The sequence below is a fragment of the Lates calcarifer genome, linkage group LG14 (assembly GCF_001640805.2).
Source record: "Lates calcarifer isolate ASB-BC8 linkage group LG14, TLL_Latcal_v3, whole genome shotgun sequence".
NCBI classification, from domain to species: Eukaryota; Metazoa; Chordata; class Actinopteri; family Centropomidae; genus Lates; species Lates calcarifer.
Window position 1 is genome coordinate 13,054,495 of NC_066846.1, and position 27,121 is coordinate 13,081,615.

At 43.2% G+C, this 27,121-nt stretch overlaps 1 protein-coding gene and 1 long non-coding RNA gene across 2 annotated transcripts in view; one reads left to right on the top strand and one right to left on the bottom strand.

The window, feature by feature from the left end:
• The window catches only part of LOC108902786 (uncharacterized), a 206,343-nt gene that overhangs the window by 11,993 nt on the left and 167,229 nt on the right, over positions 1-27,121 (bottom strand). The window contains exon 5 of the long non-coding RNA XR_001964144.2: positions 17,944-18,014. This is a non-coding gene — a long non-coding RNA (uncharacterized LOC108902786). The remainder of the gene's footprint in view (positions 1-17,943; positions 18,015-27,121) is intronic.
• LOC108902785 (cytochrome P450 26B1) overlaps positions 3,199-27,121 on the top strand; it is a 34,295-nt gene continuing 10,372 nt past the window's right edge. The window contains exons 1-2 of the mRNA XM_018704780.2: positions 3,199-4,602; positions 20,660-20,884. Of these exons, the coding sequence (XP_018560296.1) occupies positions 4,399-4,602; positions 20,660-20,884 (429 nt within the window). The 5' untranslated portion in view covers positions 3,199-4,398. The remainder of the gene's footprint in view (positions 4,603-20,659; positions 20,885-27,121) is intronic.

Here is a 27,121-nt window from a genome sequence, read left to right on the forward strand (position 1 = left end):
GGCTACGTGATTTATCTGCGCCTTTCACAACCGTTGCAGATCTGTTGAGCAATAAATCTGTTTTTATGATGTGACATGGTTGGTTATGGTCTGGTTAGGTTTGCTGTGGTTTTGGTTTGTAGTCATGGTTACAGTGATAAACACGTGGTTAAGGTTGTGGAACGATCAGGGTCATGCTTGCCTGTCAGTTGGGAAAATGGGGAACAAAGAACTTTTTTTTTTTTTAATAAGAACGTCACCATAACTTCCTCCTTTGCTCCTGTCATCATCGGTACAACCGCTGCAGAGCTTTGTCAGTTGAACGTAAACAAATGTCAGATCCCATCAGTGTTAATGAGAGAGTATGGAAGCCTGGGAGGGCCATAAGGCACACAAAAGTTAAATAAGTTGCCTCTAAATGTTCAGTCCCTTCAGGAATTCGGTAACTAAGCTAAATTTTTGTTGGATTTCTGAAGTTTTAACCTGGTTAACGCACAAATTTTTGACCAAGAACTACATCTTTGTGTGCTACTTTAAGGCAGTCTGTCCATTCAGCAAACATACATGTGTCTAAAAAGGCCTTTTTAACTATTTCCTGTGTGATTATGGTTTCTTTACTGCTGCCAACCAGGGCCTATTACATCACTATTGTACCCATAATCACTGTAAAGAATTTCTGCCTGGGTATTAGTGATAAAACAGAGTCTTGTAGCTGTAACAGGCGTACGATGTAAGATAACCATTATAAAATATTAAAAGATCTACATTTACAGTTTTTTTTTTTGTCTTTTGAAACAGTACGAGTCAGAGGATGGAACGAATAAAACAAAATGATTGAAAGAAGATGTTTTTTGAGCTAAAAACTAAACTGCAGCAGAGGTAAAAACCCTCTGAGTTCAACCAGTCCAGGGGTAAAATCTCTCAGTTATAAATAGCTCAGTTGTGTCCATCTGCAGCTGTGACGCTCTCCATGGTGCTGACACTCCCTCCATCTCACCTAAAGTGTATTTTTATGTAGCTCTGATTCACCAGTTATGAAAACTGTCTGGGTTAGGCAACTGTACATGATACCTCTGACCTTATTACCTTTATAACTACATCAAAGTTTAGGACTTCTCAGGCTGAGCATGACGTGTATACTCTCCTTCTGCAGGCGGTTAAATAACCTTTTGCATAATCAGTGACTCTTATTTTGTAAAACAGGCTCTTAAGGAGGATTTACATACATCACATTACACAGTCTTTTCTACACAGTTATCCACTGGTTACTTGTGTGTTTTCAGAGGTTACTCAGGCTTCAAGTGTGTAAATAACATCTATCTTTTAGTGTTGTTTGTGTGTTGTTATTTATTTATTTTGTGTTTTGTAGTTTTCAAAATGTCTATAAATTAGATTTTTTTTTTTAATAGATTATTTTGACTCTATTGGGGGAGTTTTTCTTTTATCTTTCATCTTAAAACTCCGACACTGACGCCACGAGCCACAACTCACTGAGGAAGTGTTGCCCCGTCACAATAAAAGACACATGAACTGTCGTTGCTTCTGTTTTTTAAAACCCTTGGGTGTAATGCACATGTGGCAGAGTATCACCTTCATATATGCGAACATGAAAAACCCACAAGAGTTTTGACTAATACTGACGACTCCGCAAAGCTGCAAGTAAGCTGTTTGACTCATCTCATCTACGATAAACGATTCTCTCATGTCAGCAGATAAATATATGAGATGTCACACAAAATTACAAAAACCTGCACATCATAAACACATTTTTAAAACATGCTGTCTGTTGCTTTTCTCTCTGTCTTTCTGATCAGCTTCCCTCCTCTCTCTTCTCTCTCTGGCCGGCTGCCATGTGGTTCTCCTCCGCTAGGCGGCAGCATTGAGCCGCTTTCAGAGAACGAGTGCGAGACGGTGGAAAGGAGAGAAGGAAAAAAGAGAGGGAGAGAAAGAAAGAGACCCGAGAAGCTGAGTAATATACCCCCAAGAAAAGGAGCAGGAATCCCTCTGAGACTGGTTGTTTCTGATTTGAGGGGGATAAAAGAGGAAAAGGAGGGATGAGAAGAAGAAAGGAAGAAAGTGATGGTTCATTCACACTCTGTGCTGCAGCAGGGGCGAGGGTCTGCACCGGTCCCTGTTACATAACAATGGCCGCCGACATCCCTGAGCACAGTCAGAGGACCTGATGTGGCGGGTCATTGATCGTATCGATAAGTCATCTGTGATCAGAATTTACTGAGGAGAGTTTAGGCGGAGATGGGTGATGATGATGATGATGATGATGAAGCAAATATGGACAAGAGAAGAAGAACAAGTTGCTCATATGATAAAAACACAAAGAGACGAAGACAGGGAAGAGCTGGAGTGCCCTTGAGCAAGACCTTTAAACTGCTCCAGACTGGATGAAGAGTCCAAAGATGGAGAGGATAAGGTGATAATTTGTGAATCAAATGAAGAGTTATGCACATTTCCGCTCCTCCAGGCAAAAGCATTTGGCACAGAGTCATTTTGGAAACAAATGATTTAAGTTTTAGTCCGAGGAAGAAAAAAAAAAAACAAAAATACGCAGCAGAACTCCGCGCGTAAAAGCGCATCTCGATCTTTTTTTTTTAGCAGCAGCGACTTAGTCTTTTTCTTTTCGTTCTTTCTTTGGGGGGAATAACTTCAATTAAATCTGTAATTGATTCGGAGTCTAATGCTGATGTGAGCGCAGCGCTTGTTTTAGTCTGCAGGTGATTAGTTCAACAGTGCGCACGTCCTGCACGGAGACAGAAGTCATAAAAGTAACTGCAAGAGCCCCGTTTCTCTCCCCCTCCTCCCCCTCCCTCCCCCCGCGCTTTCTCTCTCATTGGCGCCCCGCCAGCTCCAGCACGCTCCAAGCCTCCTCTCCTCTTGCGCCGCTTGCCGCTCACTTTACACCACCCTCCTCCTCCTCCTCCTCCTCCTTCATGAGAGGAGAGAGGAGGGAGGGAGGGGGGAAAGGGGGAGGAGGAGAGAGAGAGAGAGGAGGAGGGGAGGTGGTGGAGGGGGTCCTCCAGGAGCTGAAAGAGGTGGAGCAGAGGGGAGGGATGGAGGAGGAGGAGGAGGAGGGAAGAGGGGAGGGGAGTCTCTCTGCCTCTCTAGCCGACGCTGGAGTGAGGTGGGGTGGGGTTGGAGGGGGGCGACGGGAGCCCTTGGCCGCCTATTCGCCTTCCAGTTGCCTCTGCACTATATAAACACTCATTGGTGCCTCTGGCTTGACGCACACACACACACACATTCGTTACGCACGCGCACGCACACATACTGAGGGTGACTTGTATAGGCAGCCAGCGGAGAGAGAGAGAGAGAGAGAGAGAGAGAGAGAGAGAGAGAGAGAGAGAGAGGAGCGCTCTCAGAAACAGAAAGGTACACAGAGAAAAGAGTGGACGACAGAAAGTAAGAGAAGGAGAAGGAGGACGGTGGCTCCTGAGCATCTCTCCTGCGCACCTTTTCACTCCTGCACCGCTCACGGATCTTAAAAAGTCTCCACTTAACTTTATCGTCCTCGATTTAAATTTTTTTCTTCTTCTTTCTCAACAGAGATTAAAACTTTAAAGAGGTATTTTAACATTTTCTTCTTTTTTGGGGGGGTGAGAGTTGAGAGGAGAGAGACGCGATTCCTGGAAGAGTTTTCGTTCATTTTTTCCCCCCAAACCAAGTCTTTCCATCCCGAGAGAAGTTTAAAAAAGTAAAGCCCTTGTTTAGTTCCAGGGCTCCGGCTTCACTTTTTCCACGTGTCCCACGGTGTCCCAGCTTTTGACATAAACGTGTCACCTTGAGATTTTGATTTGCCTTCAAGGTTTTTTTGTCTTCCTCCACCTCCTCTCTCTCACTTTATTAGCAAACTTCATTTTAAGTCATTGACCCACAAACGAGAACAAAAATGAGATTTCAAACATCTTCTCTGTTTGGTTCTTGTCCTAAACCTTTACATCATTAAGACAAAGTGCGGTTTGATGATTTTATTTTTACAGCTGAGGTGTGATATTTGAAGACTTGGAGTCTGACAGCGCAGCTCACCTGTAGCATCTCCTCCGCTCAGCTTTGACTTGCACTTTTTTTTACGCACAGAAACGCCACTTTGTGACTTTTTAAAAACCCGCCGATCCAGGCTGTCTGACTGAGAGAAGCTCGCACTCCACACACTTCATTCATTCTGAAAACACAGCCGCCTCTTGTCACGTCCAGAGCGCTTTGGAGTGCGTAAAGGCAGCGCTGCGCTTTTACGCAAAAGAAAAAGTTGAAAATCCAACTTTTAAATCGGCGCTTGGATCCAGATCTACTCGTTTTCTTTTTTTGTCACAACTATAAAGTTTCAGCGCAGCTTCCACCAGCTTTTTTTTTCTTTTTTTTTTGAAAGTCGTCCAGAGCTCCAGAGAGACCGCCGGGCTCTCCATCACGATGCTGTTCGACAGTTTCGACCTCGTGTCGGCTCTGGCCACCCTGGCCGCCTGCCTGGTGTCCATGGCCCTGCTCCTCGCCGTCTCCCAGCAGCTGTGGCAGCTCAGATGGACGGCCACGCGGGATAAAAACTGCAAGCTGCCCATGCCAAAAGGATCCATGGGTTTTCCCTTCATCGGCGAGACCTGCCACTGGCTCCTGCAGGTAAGCACCCTCGCACTCTGGGGTTAGGAGGGAGGGAGGAGGGGGACTTGGTCCTGGTCAGCGCCCGGGGGTCCCGGTGTCTGCGCCGGGACAGAGCGGGACTTTATCTGTGTGTGATGAGATCAGTCTTATCGATGCCTTTACCTGATTCTTTGAGCGTTTCCAGACTTTTTTCCTTTTTTTTTGCATTTTGCGATTGGAGTTCATTCATCGCACTTTTACACTTTTTCACTGTGTTGTGTGCGAATCTCTCTGCAATATCAAGTTTCTGAGGAGGTTGTGCGCTACGGATCAGTGAGATAATACTGATATTGATTAGTAAAGAGCCTTTTAACGACGATTGCTGCACTTATTCCCACATGTATTGATCTCTTTATCCGTGCGCTCCAGGTTGGTGATGCTCACACACCAAACCTCCATTAGAAAAACGCCGATTTTCGCCCTTTTACCTCCAAACACTCATATTTTTACCACTTTAATCAATCTGACTCAACATCCCATGATGCACAGTGTTAGATCTACTCATACAGCCTCATATCAGCACGAGAAACATCCACTGTCCTGTTAAATGTGTGTGTGTAGTTGAGTTTAAAGTCGGCTCATCCCTCGTCTCTGCGCGCCTGTGATGCACACAGAGCGACTCCAGTCCGGCGCGCAGCCACACACACACACACACACACACACACACACACACACGACCATCAAAGACTTTCACTTCACTTTTGATTAGCTTATAGCCGCTGCAATCTCTGCCCCTGATTCTCTGGCTCCGTCAGACAGATGAGATCAGTTTGGTTGTTTTTATTATCTCAGACGGGAGCAGCGTCTCCGGGTCAGCCAACCGCCGCCGCGGCCAGCGCAGGTCGAGCTGCAGCCACAGCTTGATAAGGGATATCGGTCACATCTGATACGGTGGCAGCGGGTGTCTCTGAGCTGGAAGCAGAACTTCGCTTTTCCCTTGAAATGTAAAATTATACTTTAATGTTTAATATGCAGGAAAAATGACAAACGCGCTTCTTTCCTCTTATTTCGGGGGAAGTTTGGAGACAGATAGAGGAAGAGAAGCTGGATAAAGAGAAGTTCTTTAACCACAAGGGTGAAGGTGAGGGTAAAGTGCACATCTCGGGAGTCTCTTCCCCCTTTCTCCTCCTCCTCCTCCTCCTCCTCTTCCTCTTCTCTTCTCTCTCTCTTCGTTGCTGGTGAATCCAGACGCTGCATCCAACAAAAAAAAAAGTTCCCAGCGTGCTGCATGTTTCAGAAATCATCCAATAAGGAGATTCCTCCTCCAGCTGGGTGACTGACAGGCGGCGTAAAGTTGCAGAAAACGGGGAATAACCCGTAACATGCGCGGGTTTATGGGTACTTTCTGACGGGATATTTATCGGTTATTGATGAGGCGCGTGTTCGCTTGAAAATTTACGGGGTTGATGTTTTGGTCCTGATGGACAAAGAGGGGAAAGTTGCACAATCTTACGTGCAGAGTGTGTTTAGACAAAGAGGGTTAACGGGGCTGAGAGAGGAGAGCGTCAGGCTGCTGGTTTGACCCGCTGCGCAGCGAGTCCAGCTACCGAGCGGCGGCTTGTCAGCGCGGACTGATGGCTCCCAGGAGCGCGGCGAGGGAGAGAGGGGTCTGGGGTTGGTGGAGAACAAATAAAAAGAAGGAGTGAAGGGAGGAGGGGGGTAAAAGCAGGGGCTTGACGAGCGGAGGCACGTTGGCCGCGTGCAGGGGCTTGAACTCGCGGTGCTCCTCTCTCCCGTTACCATCTGACACCGAGCGAGACGCGTTCCCGGAATGCAACCGGGGACCGCGGCCAAGTTTATGGTGGGTGGGTGGGGGGTGTCAGTCAGTCAGATGGAGGACTCAGAGGCTGTGTGTATATTTATGAGGACCAAATGTCCCCACAAGCAGAGCAAAACCTGCAAGAATCTCTACCAAGTGAGGACTTTTCTCAAAGTTGAAGTCGTTGCAGTCGAGAGAAATGTCTCATGAATGTTGTTGTCTGAGGAAGAAATAGAGAGAGACAGGGATGCTGGGCTGCAGCCGAATCCTCATCCGAGCTGTGGGCAGAGCGAGACAGACAGAGATGGAGATCTGATGGGACCTTCCTGCCCAGATGCTGCTGTTTAATGTCTCAGCTACTACTCTGCTGCTTGATTGCTCGCGGAGACGACATGTCAGAAAGTTGGGAGGGGGGAAAAAAGACTCAACGAATGAGCCAAGTGCACACAACGTTCGATTAAGTTCAAGAAATTAGGAAATTAAGTGACAGATGTTGGGTTTTTAGATCAAAACAGTCTTGATGAAGAGCGAAAGAAGGCTGTTGTTCAAAGCAAATGATGATTATCTGCAACGCTGATCGATCAAGATCCATCAGAGGAGCTGTTTATGTTCAGCAGCAAATCACAAAAGGTCTTTGAAAGCATCCTCCACATCACATCTCATATGTTGTTTGTTGATTTCTCCAAGGTTAAAGTATTTTTAGTTGCCTAAACTTTAAAACAAAGTCCTGATGTCATGTCAGCGATCTTGCCAGAGGGGGCGCCACCTTAGTGTAACACTCGTGGGTTGTTTTGGGAATAGTTTGACGACTTATTGACGATGCAAACGATTGTTCAGCTTAATAATACGAGTCAACGTCATGTATTTTCTTGGTTTGTTTGTGAATGTGTTTAAAATTTAAAGTTGGGATGAAGTGAGGATTCTTTTTGGCCACATGGGGGCAGCAGAAACAAGTCATGAACAGTGTTGTTACGTTTTAAATTCATACAGTCTTGTTTCTGGCCACTTGTTGACATTAAGTCCGATGTTTACCCTCTTTTAGCTCCGTTTGTGGCCTCCACCAACACCTGAAGGACACATTTTGCTCTTTAGCTGCTAAATTCTCCACTATGTTCATCAGCTATTCGCTAATTTGTGTTTGTCTGCTGGGCTTTCAGAGTTTTATCACTGAAAAACGACGCTATGAGAGCAGTGAGAGTGAACGAAAATGGTAAAATCGCAAATTGAGACAGCTAAACACGGAGCTGAAACTCTGCATAACTCTTTAAGCTAATCATGAGGAGCAACCACTGATACATAAATCTATGGAGTTTGTGTTTGTATGTGTCAACAACAGGCAGTTATGCACCAACTTTCTCAAGATATACATTTGCGAAAAACATCAAAAAACACCTCTTTTCTTACTTCTTTCTTACTCACGTCTTGTTTTGTTCTCTCCCCTCCCTCAACATCTCCTCCTGGATTTCCTACATAAACACACTTTCAGTCTAAATGTGTGTATATATACATACGGTATATTTTTACCTCAACACACACACACTCGGCAGCAGCAGCAGCAGAGCCACATTTTTTTGTGACGGATCCATTTTAAAGCGATCCGCAGTTAGAAATAGTTTTATGGTCACTCTGCCAGAGACCTGTCTGCTCCCATTAGGAGCCGAGGCTTTCAAAGACGACGGTGCCAAGCAGGAGCGCTACCGAGCAGGAACACACACACACACACACACACACACACACATGGAGTCAGTAACTACATGGTGCAGATTTTTGTGTATATTGACATTAAGTTATCCAATGCAAATTAATGTGTTTTCCATAGAGGTGCAGGATAAGTGCAACATTTTGATGCCTGCATTCGTAAAAATGAGATTTATGCACACAAACATGGATGTTTACCGATGTTCTCATGGCTCTGTACGAATTTTACAACAACTTAAAAAAAAAAAAAAACTACATTGGACAAAAAGTGATGTATACTGATGTCCTCATGGTTCTGTACGAGTTTAACTACATCTTTTTTTAAAAAAAAACAAAAAACACTGAACGAAAAAATGGGTGTTTACAAATGTTCTCATGGCTCTGTGTGAATTTTACGACAATTTTATGACAAATTACGATGTATACTGATGTTCTCATGGTTCTGTATGAGTTATACTACATTTAAAAAAATACCCAAAATACATCAGATGAAAAACTGGTGTATCGCGATGTTCTCATGGCTCTAAATACGTGAAATTCACATTTTTGAGATACTGTTATGCCCCAGTTTGTTTACATTTTGTTCTATTTTTTAGGGCGTTAATTGCGTGTAAACTTAAGACAATCAATTCTTTTTTTTGTTTGTTTCATTCACAAAATTTGTGGTTGTTTGGAACAAAAATGTAAAAATTCTGTTAATTTTTTTCTAAATTTTCTGGAACGTTAAGGATTAAATAAATATTGCTGAAATACGTGCTGAAGATTTGTAGAATTTGACAAATTAATGTCAAAACATGCGCTATAGAAACGTGTTGCGTGGAGAATGTTACAAAAACAAAGAAAGAAAGTAACATTAATTGTATTTTACGTCAACTTCTAAATCTTTCACTTCTACGTAACAAACTCTGTCACATGCCACTAACACTGTGCTCTACGATTTCTGGGAAGTTAAGTTCTTCAGACGTCCAGTTGGGGGCGCCACGGTGCAGAGCTTCCTTTGTTTGACAGAATCGTTATCGGCCCAAAGTCTCAGACGTCCAATGAGTCTACGATGGGGAAATGTATCTGCTCTGACAGTTTCTCCTGGTCTGGTCACGATACCTCAAACACACACACACACACACACACACACACACAAATATACCACATGTATACACACACAAACACACACAAATACACACACACATGCAGTGCAGACAGGCTGAACTGAATCTGGGTCAGACCAGAGGAAATGAAGACATGGCACAGAGACTCGAGACTGTACAGTGTGTGTGTTTGTGTGTGTATTATGTGTTGTGTGATTTAAGTTTGTAAATGAGACCTACGCCAGACACACAAACACACACACACACACACACACAAACACTATGAATGTTCACACACAAAGGGTGTGAGCGTTATCAGCGATTGTTGTGCTTTTATAAGGAGTCAAATGTAGTTTTTTGAACTTTGAAGACAAAGTTTAGCATCAAGTCACACACACATATGCATATGTACTGTACATACACACACACACACACACACACACACACACAGACACAGACACACACAGTACATGCGTTGTCCTTCTGTCTGCCAGCCTGTCTTCTTGTCTCGGTCTGTTTGCAGTGATGAAGTGCAAATGATGGTGGCAGAGTAATAACAGTCCTGCAGACCAAAACACTCTCTCATCACACACAGTGATGACAGCTCTCTCTCTCTCTCTCTCTCTCTGTCTCTCTCTCTCTCTCTCCTTCCTCCTCTTCTTCTTCTACACCTGTCCTTCTGTCTCCTGCTTTTCCTCGTTGCACATTAACAGACTGAAACACTCAAGACAGTAAAAGACTGACCACAGGTAATTACGTCTATTCTGAGGTGAACTCGTCCTTTAATCACTCCTGAGCGCCTGTTCCTGTCCCGTGGTGCCTTCAAGTGTAGTCGTATTTATGAGACGCATTTCGTTTGAATGTGGTTTTCCTTGCATCTTGCTTTCCTAGCTTTTTAATCTTTAGTTTTTTGGGCATTTAAAGGGGAAAACATCTGTTTTCGTCACGTGTCAAGTAGCAACAGTGAACTTAGGTTTGAAATATGATGATAAAAGTATCGTCTGATTGAAGGAGAATGTCGTTTACAGTCTTAACTTGTCAGATTTGTCTCTTAAAATCATTATCCATGCTTGTGTTTTCTCGGCCAAGCGTGTGGGAGCTGCAGCTCTATGTTTACAGCACATGCGGGATCTTTTGTGTTTTGTATTTTTTTTGGAGGGGTGGTGGATTGTGCCTTTAACCCGGGACCCTGAGACAGAGCGGGGATTGTGAGGCCTGGTGGTTTCATGTATAGTGGGTTCTATTACTGCGGTCCAGCTCACTGTGTGCCGAGGGAAAGACGCACACAAAGACATATAACATGCAGCAGACGCACAATTAACTCCTGCACAGATGGGTCATTTTACAAAGCTGATTGATTAACTCTTTCTTTTTCTTTCTTCCTTTCTTTTCTACGCGAGTGGCAGGGAACTGGCAACTGTGTTTTCTCTGGGTGAGAGATACATAGTTCATTGAGCGGGCACAAGGGGCAGCCCCCTTTTATATGTGTGCGGCGTGACGGTGTTAACATTCAAGGCAGGACCCTTGAACCTCCGAGGACTCTTCCTTCTCACACCCCGTGAACCTTTTTTTTGTTTTTCCTCCAAGCTTCTCTCCATCTTTTTCTGCTCATCGCTCATGTTTTTTTGTGGCGTTTTAGTTGATTTATCGCAGAAAAATCGAGCATTTCAGTTCGTAAAAGTAGATTTTAACCTTTAAATCCTGCTTTTTTTTGCCTTATTGTTTTATCATTCATCAATTTTTTTAACACTCTTCTGTCTATTTAATCCGTTCTGTTATTTCGTCATTTTTTGCTAGATTTCCCTTCGTCTCGTGTCTCTTCCTTCACGTCATTTTCTTCCATCCTTCCTTCATCTTTCATCCCTTTTACCCTGCTTTTTCACCTCCTTCCATCACTTAATTTTTTCATTTTCCTCCACTCGTTTATATATTTAATATCAAGTTTAGTCGCCATGCCTGTTGCTTTATCGCAAAAAGATTCGGCGACGAGTTCGTAAATCAAAAATATAACTTCTTTCCTCATCCCTTCACTCCGTCTTCTTACTTTCCTCACTTCTCCATCCATCCATCTATCCATCCATCCCTTCCTCCTCCTCCTCCTCTTGTTCAGATTAGCAGGAGGTGCTGGCAGCGCTCTCCCTTGCCCCTTCTTTCACCCCGAGAACACACTGCTCCTCGCGTCCAGCACTCTTGTCCTGGGCCGAGTATAGAGCCCAGTGTTAAGCCTCCATTCTCTGTCAATGAGAGCGCGAGTATGTGTGTAAAAGCGAGTTTTTTTTAATAGATTATAAACTTTTTATACGTGTAAATGCTCAAACGCTAACAGCTAACAACTTTTCTTATTGTTAAATCATCCCACGAAAAACCGAAACCAATAATTTGTCCACTTCTAAACACGCAAAGTTTGAATTTACTGTCGTTTGAGGCCTTGAATCTAATCACAAATATGTAGTTTTATTGTTAGAAAATAAGCAATAATCTTCTAAAACATGTGGGCATTGTAGTTTTGAGCAAACGGGTAAAAAGGGCATCAGCTGGGGACTATTTTCACCTGCGGATGGACACGATTTTTATCCTCTAATGAAGAAATATGTCGCCTAGTGGCTTGTTTTGTTTATTTTTGATAATTTTTGGACAAAAACGTGGCTCAGAAGAACAAGATATACACAATAAATACTTGTATTTATAAGAATTTATAACAAAATTACGAAAAAATTCCTCGTAAAAATAGATTTTAAGTTTTAAATCCTGCTTTTTTACTGTTTTATCATCCCTCTTCTCCTCCGTCGTCTTTCTTGTTCACCACGGCTCGGTTCGATTGAACGCTGTGCGTCTGCATTCGTTTGTAGTTGAGGTACGAGTGTGTGTGTGTGTGTGTGTGTCAGGGTATTAGCTGGGGTCCCGGGGTGAGTGCTTAGAGAGTTTTGAACAACCATAATCTCCCTTTCTATAATGTCCCCGGGTCAGGGGCCAACCCTCTCCCTCTCTCTCTTTCTCCTTCTCTCTCTCTCCCTCTCTCTATTCTCCTTGTTTTTTGGCTGAACTATCCGTGAGCCCTCTTTCGTTAATCCATCCTTTTTCTTTCTTTTTCTTTTTTTTTTTTTGAACCCAGCGAGCACCCTTCCCCATCTCTCCGCCTCCTCCGCCACGCTCGGCGCTCGCTTTCTCTCGCTCCTGGTTTTTGGCGCCTCCATCCTCCCTTTCTTATTCCCTTTCATCCTCTTCTTCCCTTCCTTCCCTTCCTTCCTTTCTTCCTCTCCTCCCTTCTCTTTCTCCCGCTCTGCTCTGTCTCTCTCTGATGCGGTGGCGTGACCGCAAAGGGACGGGGTCCATTGTCAAGTCGAGGGCCACATATTAAACCTCGCACACTGGTTCCTTGGTATCTCTGGACCCGGCTGAATGATTGACGGATGAAAAGAAAGAAGGAATTCCCTCACAGCCTTTGACCTCGTTTCCTCTCTTTCTCTCTACTTCTTCTTCTTCTCTGCTGCGGCTGCTTTTTCATTTCAAACCTTTATTTTACTCCCACGTTTCGCCGCCATCTTTGTGTCTCCGCGCTAAAATCACCTGTCAGTCAAGCAGCGTTTTTTTTTTCCCGACCAAACCGCCAAAGAACAACCTCACGCTGCTTCACCTCGCCATGCAGTGAGAGGAAATAACTGGCCCGTAGTTTGCGTAGCTCCTCATCTATTTGTTCAGCTTCAACCAGTCATTTCTTATCAACGAAATTACTTGATAAAAGGCCGCAGCTATAGTTTACACAGAGTTGAAGTGATAGTGACCTTCGAGCTGAGCCAGGATCTGCAGTGCAACAGGTAATTTTAAATGTTTAGCTTTTGTTTGATTCCTAGGTTTCCATTTTTAGAAATATTGCACGAGGTTCGTGTTGCTTTTCCCAAACAGACACAGATATAAATTTGTATTTAGGGTCCCACATTTCTGTAGCACGCTGTAATTCTCCTTTAATTTGAAAGGCCTTTTCATCGCTGCAAATTAACACAAAGCAGGAATTTAAAGGGAACTTTGAAGCACAACGTCGAAAGCGTTAAGTTTTCATGCATGTGCATTAATCTGTGGAATGTATACGCAGACTAAATCTAGTGTACGTTACTTTACAGTCACTCTACAGACACTTGTGTGCAAAGAAACCCACATTAAACCCCTCGGATTAAGCACCAGATGTCGGCAAGAACTGCAAGAGCGCCCCTCCCGAAAACAAAAGAACGTCCATCGGTGGACGACTATGCCTTGAACAAATCAAAGTTTAGCTGCTAACGTCAGCCACACTTCCTGTAGAGAGCTGCCTTTAAATCTGAATTTATTCACGTTGCTGCAATTCAAAATGCTTTCCTCCCTCATATCACCGCTTACTGATCCAGTAAATTACTTTTCTTTGTCGCTTCTCCTTCATTTTCTGCCTCTGTTCTCCCATCAGTCTTTGCAGCAAAGCTCTCTCTGCATCACCCTAATATTTCTGTTTTAAAACTTCGCCACATGCACACACACTCTCGCAGCTAGCTGGTGTGTGTGTGTGTGTCTGTGTGTGTGCGCCACGGCATTGATCTAAGTAAACATAATTAGCAGTGTTTTTTTGTCTTGCCCTAATAAAAGAGTCATTTGTTGGACATTTCCACTGTGCTACAAAGAGGACATTTATAAGCCCGGGCCCAGGTTCGCCCCCAGGCCAACCCCAACAGAACAGACGGGGGTATTTTTAGCACGGCCGGCGCGCTAGCTAGCCCTGCTCGGACAGTGTGTGTTGGTGTGAGAGGGGAGTGTGTGTTTGTGGAGAAAGATTTTAGACGATTTTGTCTGATTGTGGTGCCGTTTGTTAGACATTTTGAGTGTGTGTGAAAAGGTTGCAAGTATTTGGATGGCGTTTGTGGAAAATCCTCACCCACCTCACCTCCCCACCCCCCAACACACTCACGCGCTCTCGCCCCCTTTATTGAGGTTCTTGTAAAATATCTGATAAATCTCTGTTCAAAAAATATGAAAGGGACTCTGTGGCGGCGACAAGTGCTGCCTGTCCAGACGGTCGACACACACACACACACACACACTTCCTTTACGTTGTTATTAAACACTGTTCCTGACCCTCAGTTGTATCTACATAACCTTTAACCCTGGTGTTACCTTAGCTTTGCCTTACTTTAACCACAGTTTTGGTGCTACAGTAAATCTTAACCTGCAGCTCGGTGCTGCGTTTTATACCTAATAACACCTCTGGGTCCAGTTTGTAGCTGCATTCACTGACGGCGCCAGTTTTACTTTCACCTTAAAGAGAAATTTGGGCGAGACAGACGAAAACCGGTCGAGGAAAGAGAGCGTTTTATAAATTCTGATTTTATATTCTGTACATTGTTTTGCACGCTTGTTGACTGCAACAAAAAAAGACGATGCGACTGTATATGTTTGCAACAAAGTAAATATAATGTAAGGTGGAAATAAGTTGCAAGACGTAGAAGATTCTGTGGTGAAATACGCATCTTGTAGCCATGAATTCCCTGGTTTAATGGAGAAACTACGAGCTTATTCCTCTGATAAAGCATCTAGAGGATGGTGTGTTTTTAAGCGTTGAGAGGTATAACTATATCTTTGCGCCGTCGATTTGTAAATTCTTGGAGGTTAGTGTCACTTTAAGAAAACATCCAAAAAAACACATTCAGCAGAGCGGTAATTATTTTCAGCAAAGAGAAACTGTCACTTATGACCTGAGTCGAGTTAAATTTATTCACAATTAACACCTGAAATATGGTTTAGTTTATACTTTGGTATTCATTTTACAAATCTAGAATTAAAACACATCACGATAACTTCATTTTTTGTGCGTTTTGGACCGTGTTTTGGTCAGTTGTCATATTTATTGGCTGATCATAGAAGCCACGTTAGACGGTGTTGGTATTTTGATCGTCTGTTTCATAATGCACAGACGTTACAAAGGAGAAATTCACAGACCTTCAGATTTACAGTTGAAGTGCTGCATCCAGGTGAATTACAACATGCACAAAATTCACACGAGTTAAAAAACAGTGCGAGTTTTCTCTGATTAGTCACATCTTCAGCCCCTGACTCTGCCGTGTTGGAAAAACCTGAGCGGTGTTCCCCTTCACACACACATGCACACATCATGTTTTGTGCCTCTGCAGCCAGCTTGTACTTCTCTTAGTTGCTAGGTAACATATCCACAAGAAAAGAAAAAAAAAGCTTTAAAACTTTATGCCCACCATCATTAAGAGAAACCTCTTTATGGTTTTCAGCTCACATCAGAGTTTGTTGCCTGTGACCTCGGTGGTAAAATCAGCCGTAATGTTGTGGTAGCAATTTTGGTTTTTGGGTTGTTTTTTTTTTTGTGTGTGTGTGTGTGTGCGAAACTGAGCGAGTGTTTACAGCGAAGGGCTCCTTCGCTTCACTAAAAGTTTCTGGAGGGGGGTGTGTGTGTGTGTGTGTGTGTTTTTTCGGGCCGCGCAATCAGTGTGAAAGCTGTGACGCCTGCGTCTCCGCGGCGACGTCTACGACTCGCTCTTTGTGTGTCTGCGCTGTGAAACTCGTATGTGGTTATGTACGTGTTCTCCTGCAAGAGAAGTGTGGCGTCATTACATCACAACTTTTCCATGCTTGCTCTATGTGTGTGTGTGTCTCTGTGTGTGTGTGTTTTGCCAGGTTTTAGGGGGTGGGGAGGGGGAGGGGGGGTGTACACTTCTCACCTTTTAAGCTAAATGTCATCCAGACCACACCCCTGGCACACATGCACAAACACACACAGTATTTTAGTGTAACGTTTTGTTTTACGCACAATTTTTTTTCCGTTTTCTTGCAGGGGAATATGACAGATGAAAACCCTCAGCGCGCTGCCAAAATGTGTGTGTGAAAAGAAAATAGAGTGAAATGGAAAAGAGAAAATGTATGAGGAGATACACACAGACACACACACTCAGACACACACCAAAGAAAGTACACAATCGACCCAATCTGATGCTGTATCTTGGAGTGTGAAAGGGAGCCTTGTCTGGCTGCCTGAGGAACTCCCTTCGAATGTGTGTGTGTGTGTCTCTGTGTGTGTGTCGGCAGGCCTGCCAGGCAGACATACTAAACCACTCTACATCCATGTGGCAGCAAAATGTAGCTTGGAAAACAACCCCACTCTAACACACACACACACACCCCGAGGGCTCCAGAGGCCAGCCGGCGACCTGGTGTGTGTGTGTGTGTGTTAATGTGTATGTGTGAGTGTGTGTGTGCATGCCACAGTAAAAAGAGGAAGTGTACAGGAGCTGTGAAAACAGTTCAGGTCAACAGTTTGTACCCAGACAGACCAACAGAGAGAGAAAAAGAGGCTGAAATCGGTCCTAACTAGTCACATTTAGGCGGCTATTTACAGTAATGAAACTGAAATTTGACGGCGGCGATGTTAAACAGTCGAGTTGTCGCTTCGCATTGATGTCCGACTGCAAGAAATGCATCCACACGAGCAGGACGAAGCCCAGAATGCACTGCAGCTACGAGACAGGACGTTCTGGGTAATATTTTATAGCAAAACTCAAAAAGAAAATACAAGGTGTGGATAAAATAATGTCAACACCTCATGAAAAAGGTCTTAACATCTGAAGTAGCTTAAGCGCAATTACAAACACAGCTACAAAGGTGGGAGGCGTGTTGGGCCGAATGCTAATTAGCAGCATTTTTCATCTATAAAAGCAGTCTGGCAATCAGAGTTTTCAAAGCAACATGAAACAACTAACAGAGCTGCAAAGAGGGCCGAGGCATCTGTGCTCAATTTAGGTCAAGTTCACACAGAGAAAATGTTAAGATGTGGAGGTTTGTCGCAAAGAAGGGGAGGAAGAGATGGGCTGAAACAGCCGGGAAACGAGGGAAAAAAGTGAGCGAGGCTTCAGATTTGTTCTGTTGGACACTTGTCACGTCATCGGTTGTGGTTTGTCAGGTGTTTTGCGTGGCATCTTCTGAAGAGTTTAAGTATCTTTAGGAGTTTTTACCTTCTACACAGCGACAATGAATAACGCAGACGAATTGCAAAGTGATTCTATCGTCAGAAAACTACAAGAAATTATTATTAATATGTTAAGAACGTCCTGGTAAGTCGTGATGATATGAGCCAAACAGGGTGAAAGTCATCATCAACAAAGATGAAGGGTGACCAACATGGCATTAGACGATTCTGCACAACCTTGGGTTGCATTCAATGCTATACCCAAGCTAAATCCCAAGGTTGGGAAAAGGTCATGGTTATATGGTTATGGTAAAAAGAGTGTAGGGAAAGATCATGATTATGGTCGACTAAAGATTAAATGCAAGTCGTGATGGGTCCTAAACTTTGGTCTCAGCAAGTCAAACCTTCACTTTGACCTTTATTTTCAGCCACGCTACATAAAGGGCAAACAACTTGCTGTGTTAGCATTGAATCGTCCATAATTCCCATGGATACAGGGTTGAACGGGGATGTGATAGAAAAACACAGAGCAGGGGTGAAACTGAAAGGACTGCAACCGCAACACAAACATCCGCAATCTCACATCGCGATACCGGAAGACAGAACCACAACTCCAACCCGCTGCCACCGCTGTTGAGCTCTGATTACGTTACTGATTTAACAAAACTGATTTTCTATTTCACAATTAACACTATGACACATACAAAACACAAATGTATTATTCTATTCTATCAGGATCAAGTGATCAAGCAGACGCATGAACAAAAACAAAACAAAAAACGCTTGGACTTAGAAAACTGTTACACGTCAAATACAGAATGTAGACTTACCTTTGCAGCTGTGTTTACTTCAGAGTCTTTTTCATGGATTCACGAAGCGTTTCCATTATTTTGTTGACACACTGCAAGACAACAAGAAGAGGCAGAACAAAGGAATGTGTCAGAGTTTGAGATATATAACCTTTTTCTAGGAAGGAACACCAGGGTCAAGCAGAAGAGCTGCATTATGGGAAGTGTAGGAGTCTCATTAGGGACTAAAAGTCAGGCCTCTGCAGCTTTGATTTTGACCATCATTACACAAATCTGTTTCTTCAATGTTATGACAATGCAACCTTAAATCTAACATGCCAAGGTACTATAACAGTAGCTATTGTTCCTGTTATCGTTAGAAGAAGATCCATCGTTGCAGTGAATGAGGGGGTAGTTAGTGTAGCACTTTGTTTGAACGCCTCCTTCATTTTAACAGCTCTTGGCGACTGAAGCAACTTTCTCATTCGATTGTATTAACCGTATCAAGGCTTCACTGCAGGAATCTGGGCCACAAATTGCGCCGTAAACCAGAATTACCACTGTGAAGATAAATTGGTGGAGCAGCAAGAGAAGTTGTGTTTTTAGCACAAACACACAAAAAACAGAAAGCACCACCGCTGCGAGAGGTGTGTCTCCAATGGGAAACAAACTACCTGCTAAAATTAGTGACTGGAAAGAACTGTACATAACTGAACACACATATTAACTTATGCTTCACGCAATTAGCAGCTTGTGGTGATGTTGATTCCCACAAAAATAAAAGAAGGACAAAAGAGGAAAGCTGTACATTAGAGATCAAGAGAGAAATCAGAGAAACTTAATCTCTCTTTCTTGTGTAAATGTCAGACCGAGTTTTTTTATAGCGCCTCACAGTGCTGCTTCTTTGGTGTGTTTACTTATGTGACATGTATGTGCATGTGCATGTGTGTGCCTCACAGTCGTACATATCTCTTTCCCCAGGAGTAAACTGGGGTCAAACCAGTTAGTGTTGTCACGGCAATTTGCAGTTAGGCCTCTGCGTGTTTGTTTGCTTTGCACATTTTTTTATGAATTTGGAGTGCGTGTGCGAGAACATGCATGTGTGCTTTTACTGTATGTGTGTGTGGTTGCGTGTGAATGCCATGTTTGTCTGTGAGACATGTGTGTGTAACACAGTAAGCTGCCCTCAGGCTGATATATATTTTTTTCACTCAAACAGCCCATTTACAGTTCTGGGGTCGGCTCCCTCTCGCTCTGCCATGACCCGGACCGTTTAGAGGTCAGCGTCAAAGCTGAACTCAGGTCAGCTTGCTAACTGACTCCAGCTCCAGTCCTCTGGGGGTTTACTGACAGCCGGGCTACTCAAACTGTGGGGCGGGGACCTTGAAATGGGCTGTGTGGCCTCTTCTGTTGAGTCCAAGTGAATGTGAATTCTCAGTGGCAAGAAGGTTTGGGCAACTACTGAAGCATTACAAAACACTGTTGCCTCAAACTGTTTATTGCTTTGGTGTTTCTATGCTCCAGCTACTCTCAGTCAACTGTCAGTTTTGGCATCTTCTTCTTTGGCTTTTCTGTGGATGCATTTGTTTCCTCTTCTTCTGTTTATTCTGAACAAACTTTAAACTTAAAACGCATGATTCCTACCAGATAATATAGCATAAATTTAATTGATTAAAAAAATAGGTTGGATAATTGTGATTAAAATGAATGAAAAAGATATTTATTAGTCATTAAAGGGAAATATCAAGTGATGAATGCATCCAGTTGTTCTAAACCTAGGGCTAGGGAACCCCAAAGACAAAACCTAAATGGTCACATGTCCAAAAAGCTTGGGAACTTCTGAGGCAACACTCAAATGTACGTCTTATATGTCTATTTGTGTCCAGTAAAGTTGTTCATAGATATACAACAAAATTGCTGAACTAGAAGAACATTATTTGATGAGCGGTGGCTGAAATTTGATCAAATCCTCAAGGAACCACGTCAAGACCTCCTTTCATTCCTCCATGCTGGTCTTTCTGGATGAGAAATTTCATTTACTGTACTCGAAGCCTGAGCTGAAAATGTTTGGAGAACCTTTAACCTCGACTATTCAGGAGTAGATGTTAAAGCTGAACTCCTGAAGGCAACTTAAACCAGTCTTCATTGAATTAACCTGGTGTATACAGGGGCTTCTTAAACATCTGCAGTCGGCTACCGTCAGTGTTCGTTTACTTTTTCTCTGAGAATCCAGATGGCCTGTTTGGGCCCCAAACCACAGAGAAAAAATACTTAGCTTTTAGGTTTGAAGATCAAAGCCGGAGGGAAGGTTGGATCCTAAAGACTTAAATTAACGGTGAGCATAAAAATCAGTTGTAAGAATAGCTGTGGAGCTCAAACAATCTGACCAGGAGAGGGAAAATCAGAGGTGTTCCTGGCTGCATTATTCGGCTAAATATTAACCTTTGCTGAGGATGTTGACGGTGAGGATGAGGATGAGACTTAGTGAGGGGGATCTCCATCAACTGAGGGAACAGGAAAAGCGTTTCTCTATTGTTGGTGAAACAGGGTGGAGTGTTTGGGGATTTCCTCAAAATCATGTCCTCTAGCACCTTCCTCAGTACCGCTCCATTGGTAAAGGGAAATTCCGCTATTCTGCGAAATTCTCTTCTTTGTGTTGAGTGTCTCTCTCCACCCAAGCATCCTTTTGTGCTCTCATTAAAATCTGTAAATCTCTAAGACTGATTTAAATATCTTTATTGTGTCTCTTTGCCTCTAGGGTTCGGGTTTCCATGCGTCACGGAGACAGAAGTACGGCAACGTCTTCAAGACTCATCTCCTGGGTCGCCCTCTGATCCGAGTGACGGGCGCCGAAAACGTCCGCAAGGTTTTGATGGGCGAGCATACGCTGGTGACGGTGGACTGGCCTCAGAGCACTTCCACGCTGCTTGGACCCAACTCGCTGGCCAACAGCATTGGAGACATCCACCGCAAGAGGAGGAAGGTCAGGACACTTATATGCATACATATGCACGCATGTAGATGTTTGGTGATTGAGATGTTTGTGCCAGGAACCTTTCATGTCGGAATCATGTTTGAAGTCTGAATCTGGTCAGACCAGTTAATACTTCTTTGACACTTCCTACATGGGAATGCAATCACATAAAAAAATATTTTCCAATCATCTTTTCATTGTCAAACACTTCCTGTTTCGTCTAGAAATGACTCGGAAAAGATGCTTAAAAATACCTTAAGGCTACAGCATGAACAAGGTTGATTGTGCACATAGCATAGAGATATTTGAATACCAGACTTCATGCCTGAAAGAGGCTTTATACGGCACAGTTTAGAAAGGTGTTAAAACAGGTACAAAAACAGGGAAACACTCATCAGTACTTAAGCTAGTAGTGGAAACACACACTGGACTCATCTGCAGCACAATCAGAAAGGTAGGACATGTTCTTCCAGACACACAGACACACAGAAGGACAGAGTATCAGTGTAAAACTATCCTGGTGTCTCGGCCTTATCGGCAGCGTTCTGGCTACTGAAGCGTGAGAACAACCTCCCCCCCTCCTCCCTCATCACTCCATCCTCTCCTCCACTCATCTACATAAAGAGAGAGATTCCGGTCAATCCTGCCCTCCCTCAATTACCTTTTTGTATATCCTCTGTTTAATTTCTGTGATTCCTCCTTTTTCTCTCTCTTCCTTTCTTTTTCATCTTCTTCCCCTCTTACCCTCTCTCTATTTTCTGTGCCAGGACCATTTCAGGTAATCAGCCACTTACCTCTCCTGCCTATTATCCCCTTATCCCTCGGGGCACATACCTTCCTCTTTCTCTCTCTGACATAAACACACACATTTAATGCACAAATACACTGATAAACACACATAAAAGACCAGAATGAGAAGAAGAGGGAGAGGAAGACGCAGAGTCTGGTGTATTTTCCTGTAAATCAGTGTCTTGTTTACTCTCTCTGGATCCACCATGGGAGAAGGAAAAGGTGGTTGTGGAGGTGGTGGTGGGGGATTATTTGGAGATGGGGTCAGGTTTCGTTGCCCCGGTGCCCGAGGATGGCAAGGGGTTGGCTGGGTCTAATCTGAGGCTCTGATCCCCTCTCCTCTCCCTAGAGACCCCTGCACTAACCTCATGTAATGACCCCTGATTAGGAAGGCTGCCTCCGACACGGCACAAAGAGGGGCTTTCTGTGGGGGCCCGACCCGACACACAAACACACCCATATATATATATGTGTGTGTATAACAGTGTACGAAAGCATATGTTCACACACACCTGAACATTTCCCACTCTCAACCAGGCCAGATACATACAGACACAAGGTCAGTAAAGTTGCCTAAAGATCAAGTGATGAGGCTATGGGCCATATTGGCCCAAATATAAGACTACCCTGACTTTCTCAACGCCTGATTTTGCAGCGGACTTTCAAACTAGTGCTCTTGGAAAAAATTTCTTGAGATGCTATTAATCCAAAGAGAAGAAATTCCACATCCTAAAACTAAACTAAACTAAAACATAGAATAATACCATAACACAACGTAACATAAATCCCACATCAGTCACATACTCTCCTTGGCAGACCCTTGGGAGCAGTCAAAAATCATTTTCTCTGGCAGTTAGAATTTTTTTAGACTGTCTTTTCATCTTTTGTTGAACTCCTGATCAGATGTGACAGCGGTTAATTCTTGCCTGCTTGACAAATGATGCAATTCAAGATCCATTTCTGCAGGTAAGACGTCAGGCTTTGGACTCGAGTCAAGAAATTGTTTCCTTCATGGTACCAAAATAGTTAATGGTTAATGAAACGGACTAAGGGTGGGGTAACTCTCAAAAGACATATTATAAACAGACTAAATAACACTGGCTAGCCTAGCAACAGTGAGGCTACCCTCTCTACTTGTACTCTAAATGATGCTGTGTACAAAAAATTGTCTAGTCCTCGAATATAAGACTACCCCAAATTTTTAAAGCATAGTTTCGACCTTCGCTTTTCCAAGCATAAATAGTTCATGGTTAATGAAACAGACTAAGGGCAGAATAACTCTTAAAGACATATTACAAACAGACAAAAAAAATTGGCTAGCTTAGCAACAATAAGGTTATAATTTTGACTCACACTTTTTCAGGACTACCTCCCACTTTTTCAAGAATAATTTCCAAAAGTATATGTTAGATATCTTAAAGTTGATTTAGCGTGACAATAATTAAACATTTGTCCAGTTTAGATGAAAGTTATCCCATTTACCATTCAAAAATATTCAGATTTTTGACAAAAATTATGAGGGGAAATTATGTATTCAATCTGTGTTTGGAAGTAACACAAGAAGAAAAAAGGGTTAAATTAATATGAAGTCTGTGGTGAACATGAACAGAAGAAGAGCTTGAGCTCAGCTTGACTCAACAGAAGAACCTCAGAAAAGGAGATCTGATCCCGCCCACACAAACTGACTGACAGGTGCAAAAACTGCAAAAACTACCAAAAAAAAAAAAAAAAAAATGCATATATAAGTGTGAGGCTTACAGTGTTGCTCAAAGGCACCTCAGCAGCCTTTCTCTGACCTTGTGGGAATCAAAGCTGTGTCATTTTTAATTACAGGAGGGTCAACAAACAAGAGGCAGATACAGAGAAAGAGGCAGTGGCAAGAAGGGTGGAGAGGTCAGCTGGGCAGTTTTCAAGGTTTATGTAGGCGTGCATTTGTGTGTGTGTGTGTGGGGGGGGGGGGGGGGGGGGGGGGGCATTTTCCCTCCTGTTTTCTGGGCAATAAAACTAAGTCAACAGACAGAAGCGAAACAACATCAACTGAGAGAAAGAATGAGCGACTGGCTTACTGTCTGACCCACTGGACCAGAACTGCTCGTGTGTGTGTGTGTGTGTGTCTACCCTCCTTGTGGTTTTCGTACGGAAAAACAATCTTCACACAGCACATTAGCCTTTGGTGGATCAACAGAGCCAGCCAGTTTCCATATAACCTCGTGTTAAGCTAGGGAAACTAACTCCCTCAAAGAGCCACAGCGGCCTGGTTTTCCACTACGGGGCCAAACTGGGCCAAACCAGGGCCAGCCAGGACTTACACATCATCCTCGACTGAAAACAATATCAAACAGACGAGAGTTTATCACTTTCACTACGTCATCAAGGCTCAAGTCTTTTCCCATGGACTCCTTGCCTGATATTGCAATGCATACGTTGCGACAGAAGTGAGTCCTAACATGTCTTTCACAGGTCCTGAGTCAGCCCTCAAGACTTTTATCCCTAAAGGTAGATTTCTTCACTTGAATCAAGAAGTGACAGTAACCAGAGAAGCAGGGCAAGCACGCTATAAGCTTGGGAAATTTAGAGTTTCTAGTCCGATGACTTTGCATATTTTGGGACTATATGAAACCGATACGAAGTTGTACATAAAGAAAACCCTTTGCAGGTCAGGGTTGGGTTCGTTTGGATCTAGATTCATTAAGCTCTCTTCTCTTATCACTTTTGACCAGTTTTAGCAAAGAACAATGTCCGGAATCTGATTTATCAGGCAAAACTTGAGCAACACCTGATGTTTTTGGGTACTTTGAGGCAACAGAAACAAACTGCACTAACATATTATCACCGTATAATTGATTTTATGAACTTGTTGCCTGATTTCAGATGAAACAATGTGCACAATATCCAGTTAAGGAGCTTTTCTTTGTCTTGTGAGACTATAAATAGATAAACCAGACAGTACTTGTTGTAATAAACATGCAGAGATGGTCCCTGAACGCCCCACCTGACCTGCGGTGGAAAAAGACTCTAATATTGACAATGGCAGCCAGGTCTTTGACATACCTCTCTCTCGGTCTCTTCTATTCCTCTCCACTGCCTAAATCCTCCCCCCCACCCCTCTTTTCCTTCCCCATTTGCCCTCCGCCAGCTCCACATTTTCCTTCCCCCCTTGTTTTTCTTTCTTTTGGAGCCTTCCCCCTCCATCCCTAAATTTAGGAAAAAGGAGAAACAGAAGAAAGGAAAACAGGGGGAACAGATTGAGAGGAATAAAACAGACCTTTAACCCCTGCATCTTCAACCAGTTGTTGTTTATTCCACTTTATTCTTCTCAGTCACTTCACTTTTTTGGCATTTTTCTCAAGTTGAGAGTCTTACTTCCCTCTGTGTCTCTGGTAGAAGATGCTGCTCTTCCTTTCCCTTATGTCTGTGATGGTGTCTCAGTCTCCTGTGATTCTGCTCATCACCAGTAGAGGGCACTGCCACTTCTAACTCAGTTGAAGCCCATTCTCTCCCATCCTTTTATGTTTGGCTTTTCTCAGTTTTATCAGTGTCCGAAGGTGGAAATCATAGAAAAAGCAGATGGATTTAGTTGCAAAAATTCAGTTTTTCAGGGAGGTAAACATCCAGAGTCTTGGATATCACTGAAATCCTGATTACAGCACTTAAATTTCTATATTCTTATTACAGCTGAGGGATTACATGGACTTGTATTTCCAGCAGTAATTAAGAAAAAGTCCTGCATTAAAGTAAATATATAGAGCTGCAAGTTCATTCTGGTGCTGTTATGTTTATATAAGAAGTTTTAAACATTGGAGGAAGAAACAAAATAGCTCCTGTAAACTCAAGGGTACTATAAACCACAGGAATGGATAATATTTCATGAGATAATCTAATGTTTTAAATACACCAGCAGCTAGTAACTGCAGGTACTTTTAGAGGAGCAAAAAGTACAATATTTCCCTTTAGAATAAAACCAGAAGTCTAATTAAAGGGAGGGACTCATGTTAAGGGTACTTTAATCTAGCTTTATGTTAGCTTCTAACTCTGGAAAGTGACTCAATAAACTAAAAAACACATGCATTTGGATATAAAAGACTGGATTTAAAGGATACAAAAGAATAATGTGGAGCTTTATTGCTGGTGTGATGACTTTAACATGGTTTGAGATCAATAATACGCTGAAATAATGTGCTTTTAGCCTTCGATGTGGCATCTTATGCAACTTTAACCTTTACCTGGCGGCTCAAACACTCCGACCTTTTACACCTAAAGACGACAAACCATTCCTTTTTTCATTCCAAGTGAGGACAGAAGCAGGGGGAAAGACGCTCAGACTGCTTGTTTGACTAAGAGAAAAGGACGAATAAAAAGTATTTTAAAACAAGGATGGATGAAGGGGCAGGGAGAGACGGGAAGAGGTGGGAGTAAAGAGAGAGAGAGAGAAGGAGGGAAAAAGGAGGGCAGAGAGAAGAATAAAGGAGTCTTTACATGTCTGTGGAACCAGCAGCTCGCAGCACTTTCACATAATTTAAGACATATGGACGTTATTAGGACGGCCGTGTCTGTGTGTACATGTGTGTCTGTGACTATATCAGTGTGTGTGTGTGAGTCAAGCAATGTGTGTGCATATATATGTGTGTGTGTGTGTCTTTAAGCTTGTGTCTTTGCGCTGCAGGCTACAGAAGACAGTCACGTTTTTGTGGTGCAGCAAAAATGACTGTTGTACTGAACAATCCACCCCCCACCCCCGTCCTGTGTGGAACTTGGAAGGTCCCAGAGTGACACTGCATAAAAAACTGTGTTTGATTGGCAGCCAGACCGTGTAGGGAGATACCATGTGTGTGTGTGTTTGTCTGACCTGTAGTTACCTTTCAGAATCTTGGCCTCCTGTCCGCCTGCACACACACTCATACACTGACTGACTCACTGGTCCTACAGTAGCTCAACCCTGCTGCTCTGTCTCCATTTGTGTGTCTGCATGTGTGTAGGAATAGGCAAAGTACTCACCCAAATTGACCAATTATACATAATCCAGTGCAGACGGGTTAAATGGCTAAATTCACAGCGTTACACAACCTCCTTTTGGCTTAACGAATATTTTGGCCCAATCGCTTTTCAATCTCTCTTTTTCTTACTAGATCATCCTGAAGATTTTCCAGGTGATCGTCCAGTTTTTAAATCTGTTAGCGAGTGATCATCAAGCCACAGTGGCTAAAGGCTGGCTTAGTTACAGTCTGAATAGATTATTGATTTATTGGTTCAACGTATGTAGAAAGCATCAACACAAACAGCCGATTGAACGGAAGTCAAGTGACTGGTTAACCAACTAATTACCGTCTAAAGAACAGATGAAGAATCCCATGAAATGAATGAATGACTGACTTTAAAAGAACTGATTAATTTGACCTCATAGCTAAATAAATTATTGATTGATTGATTGTTTAAGCAGTGAAGCAGAAGATGTAAAAG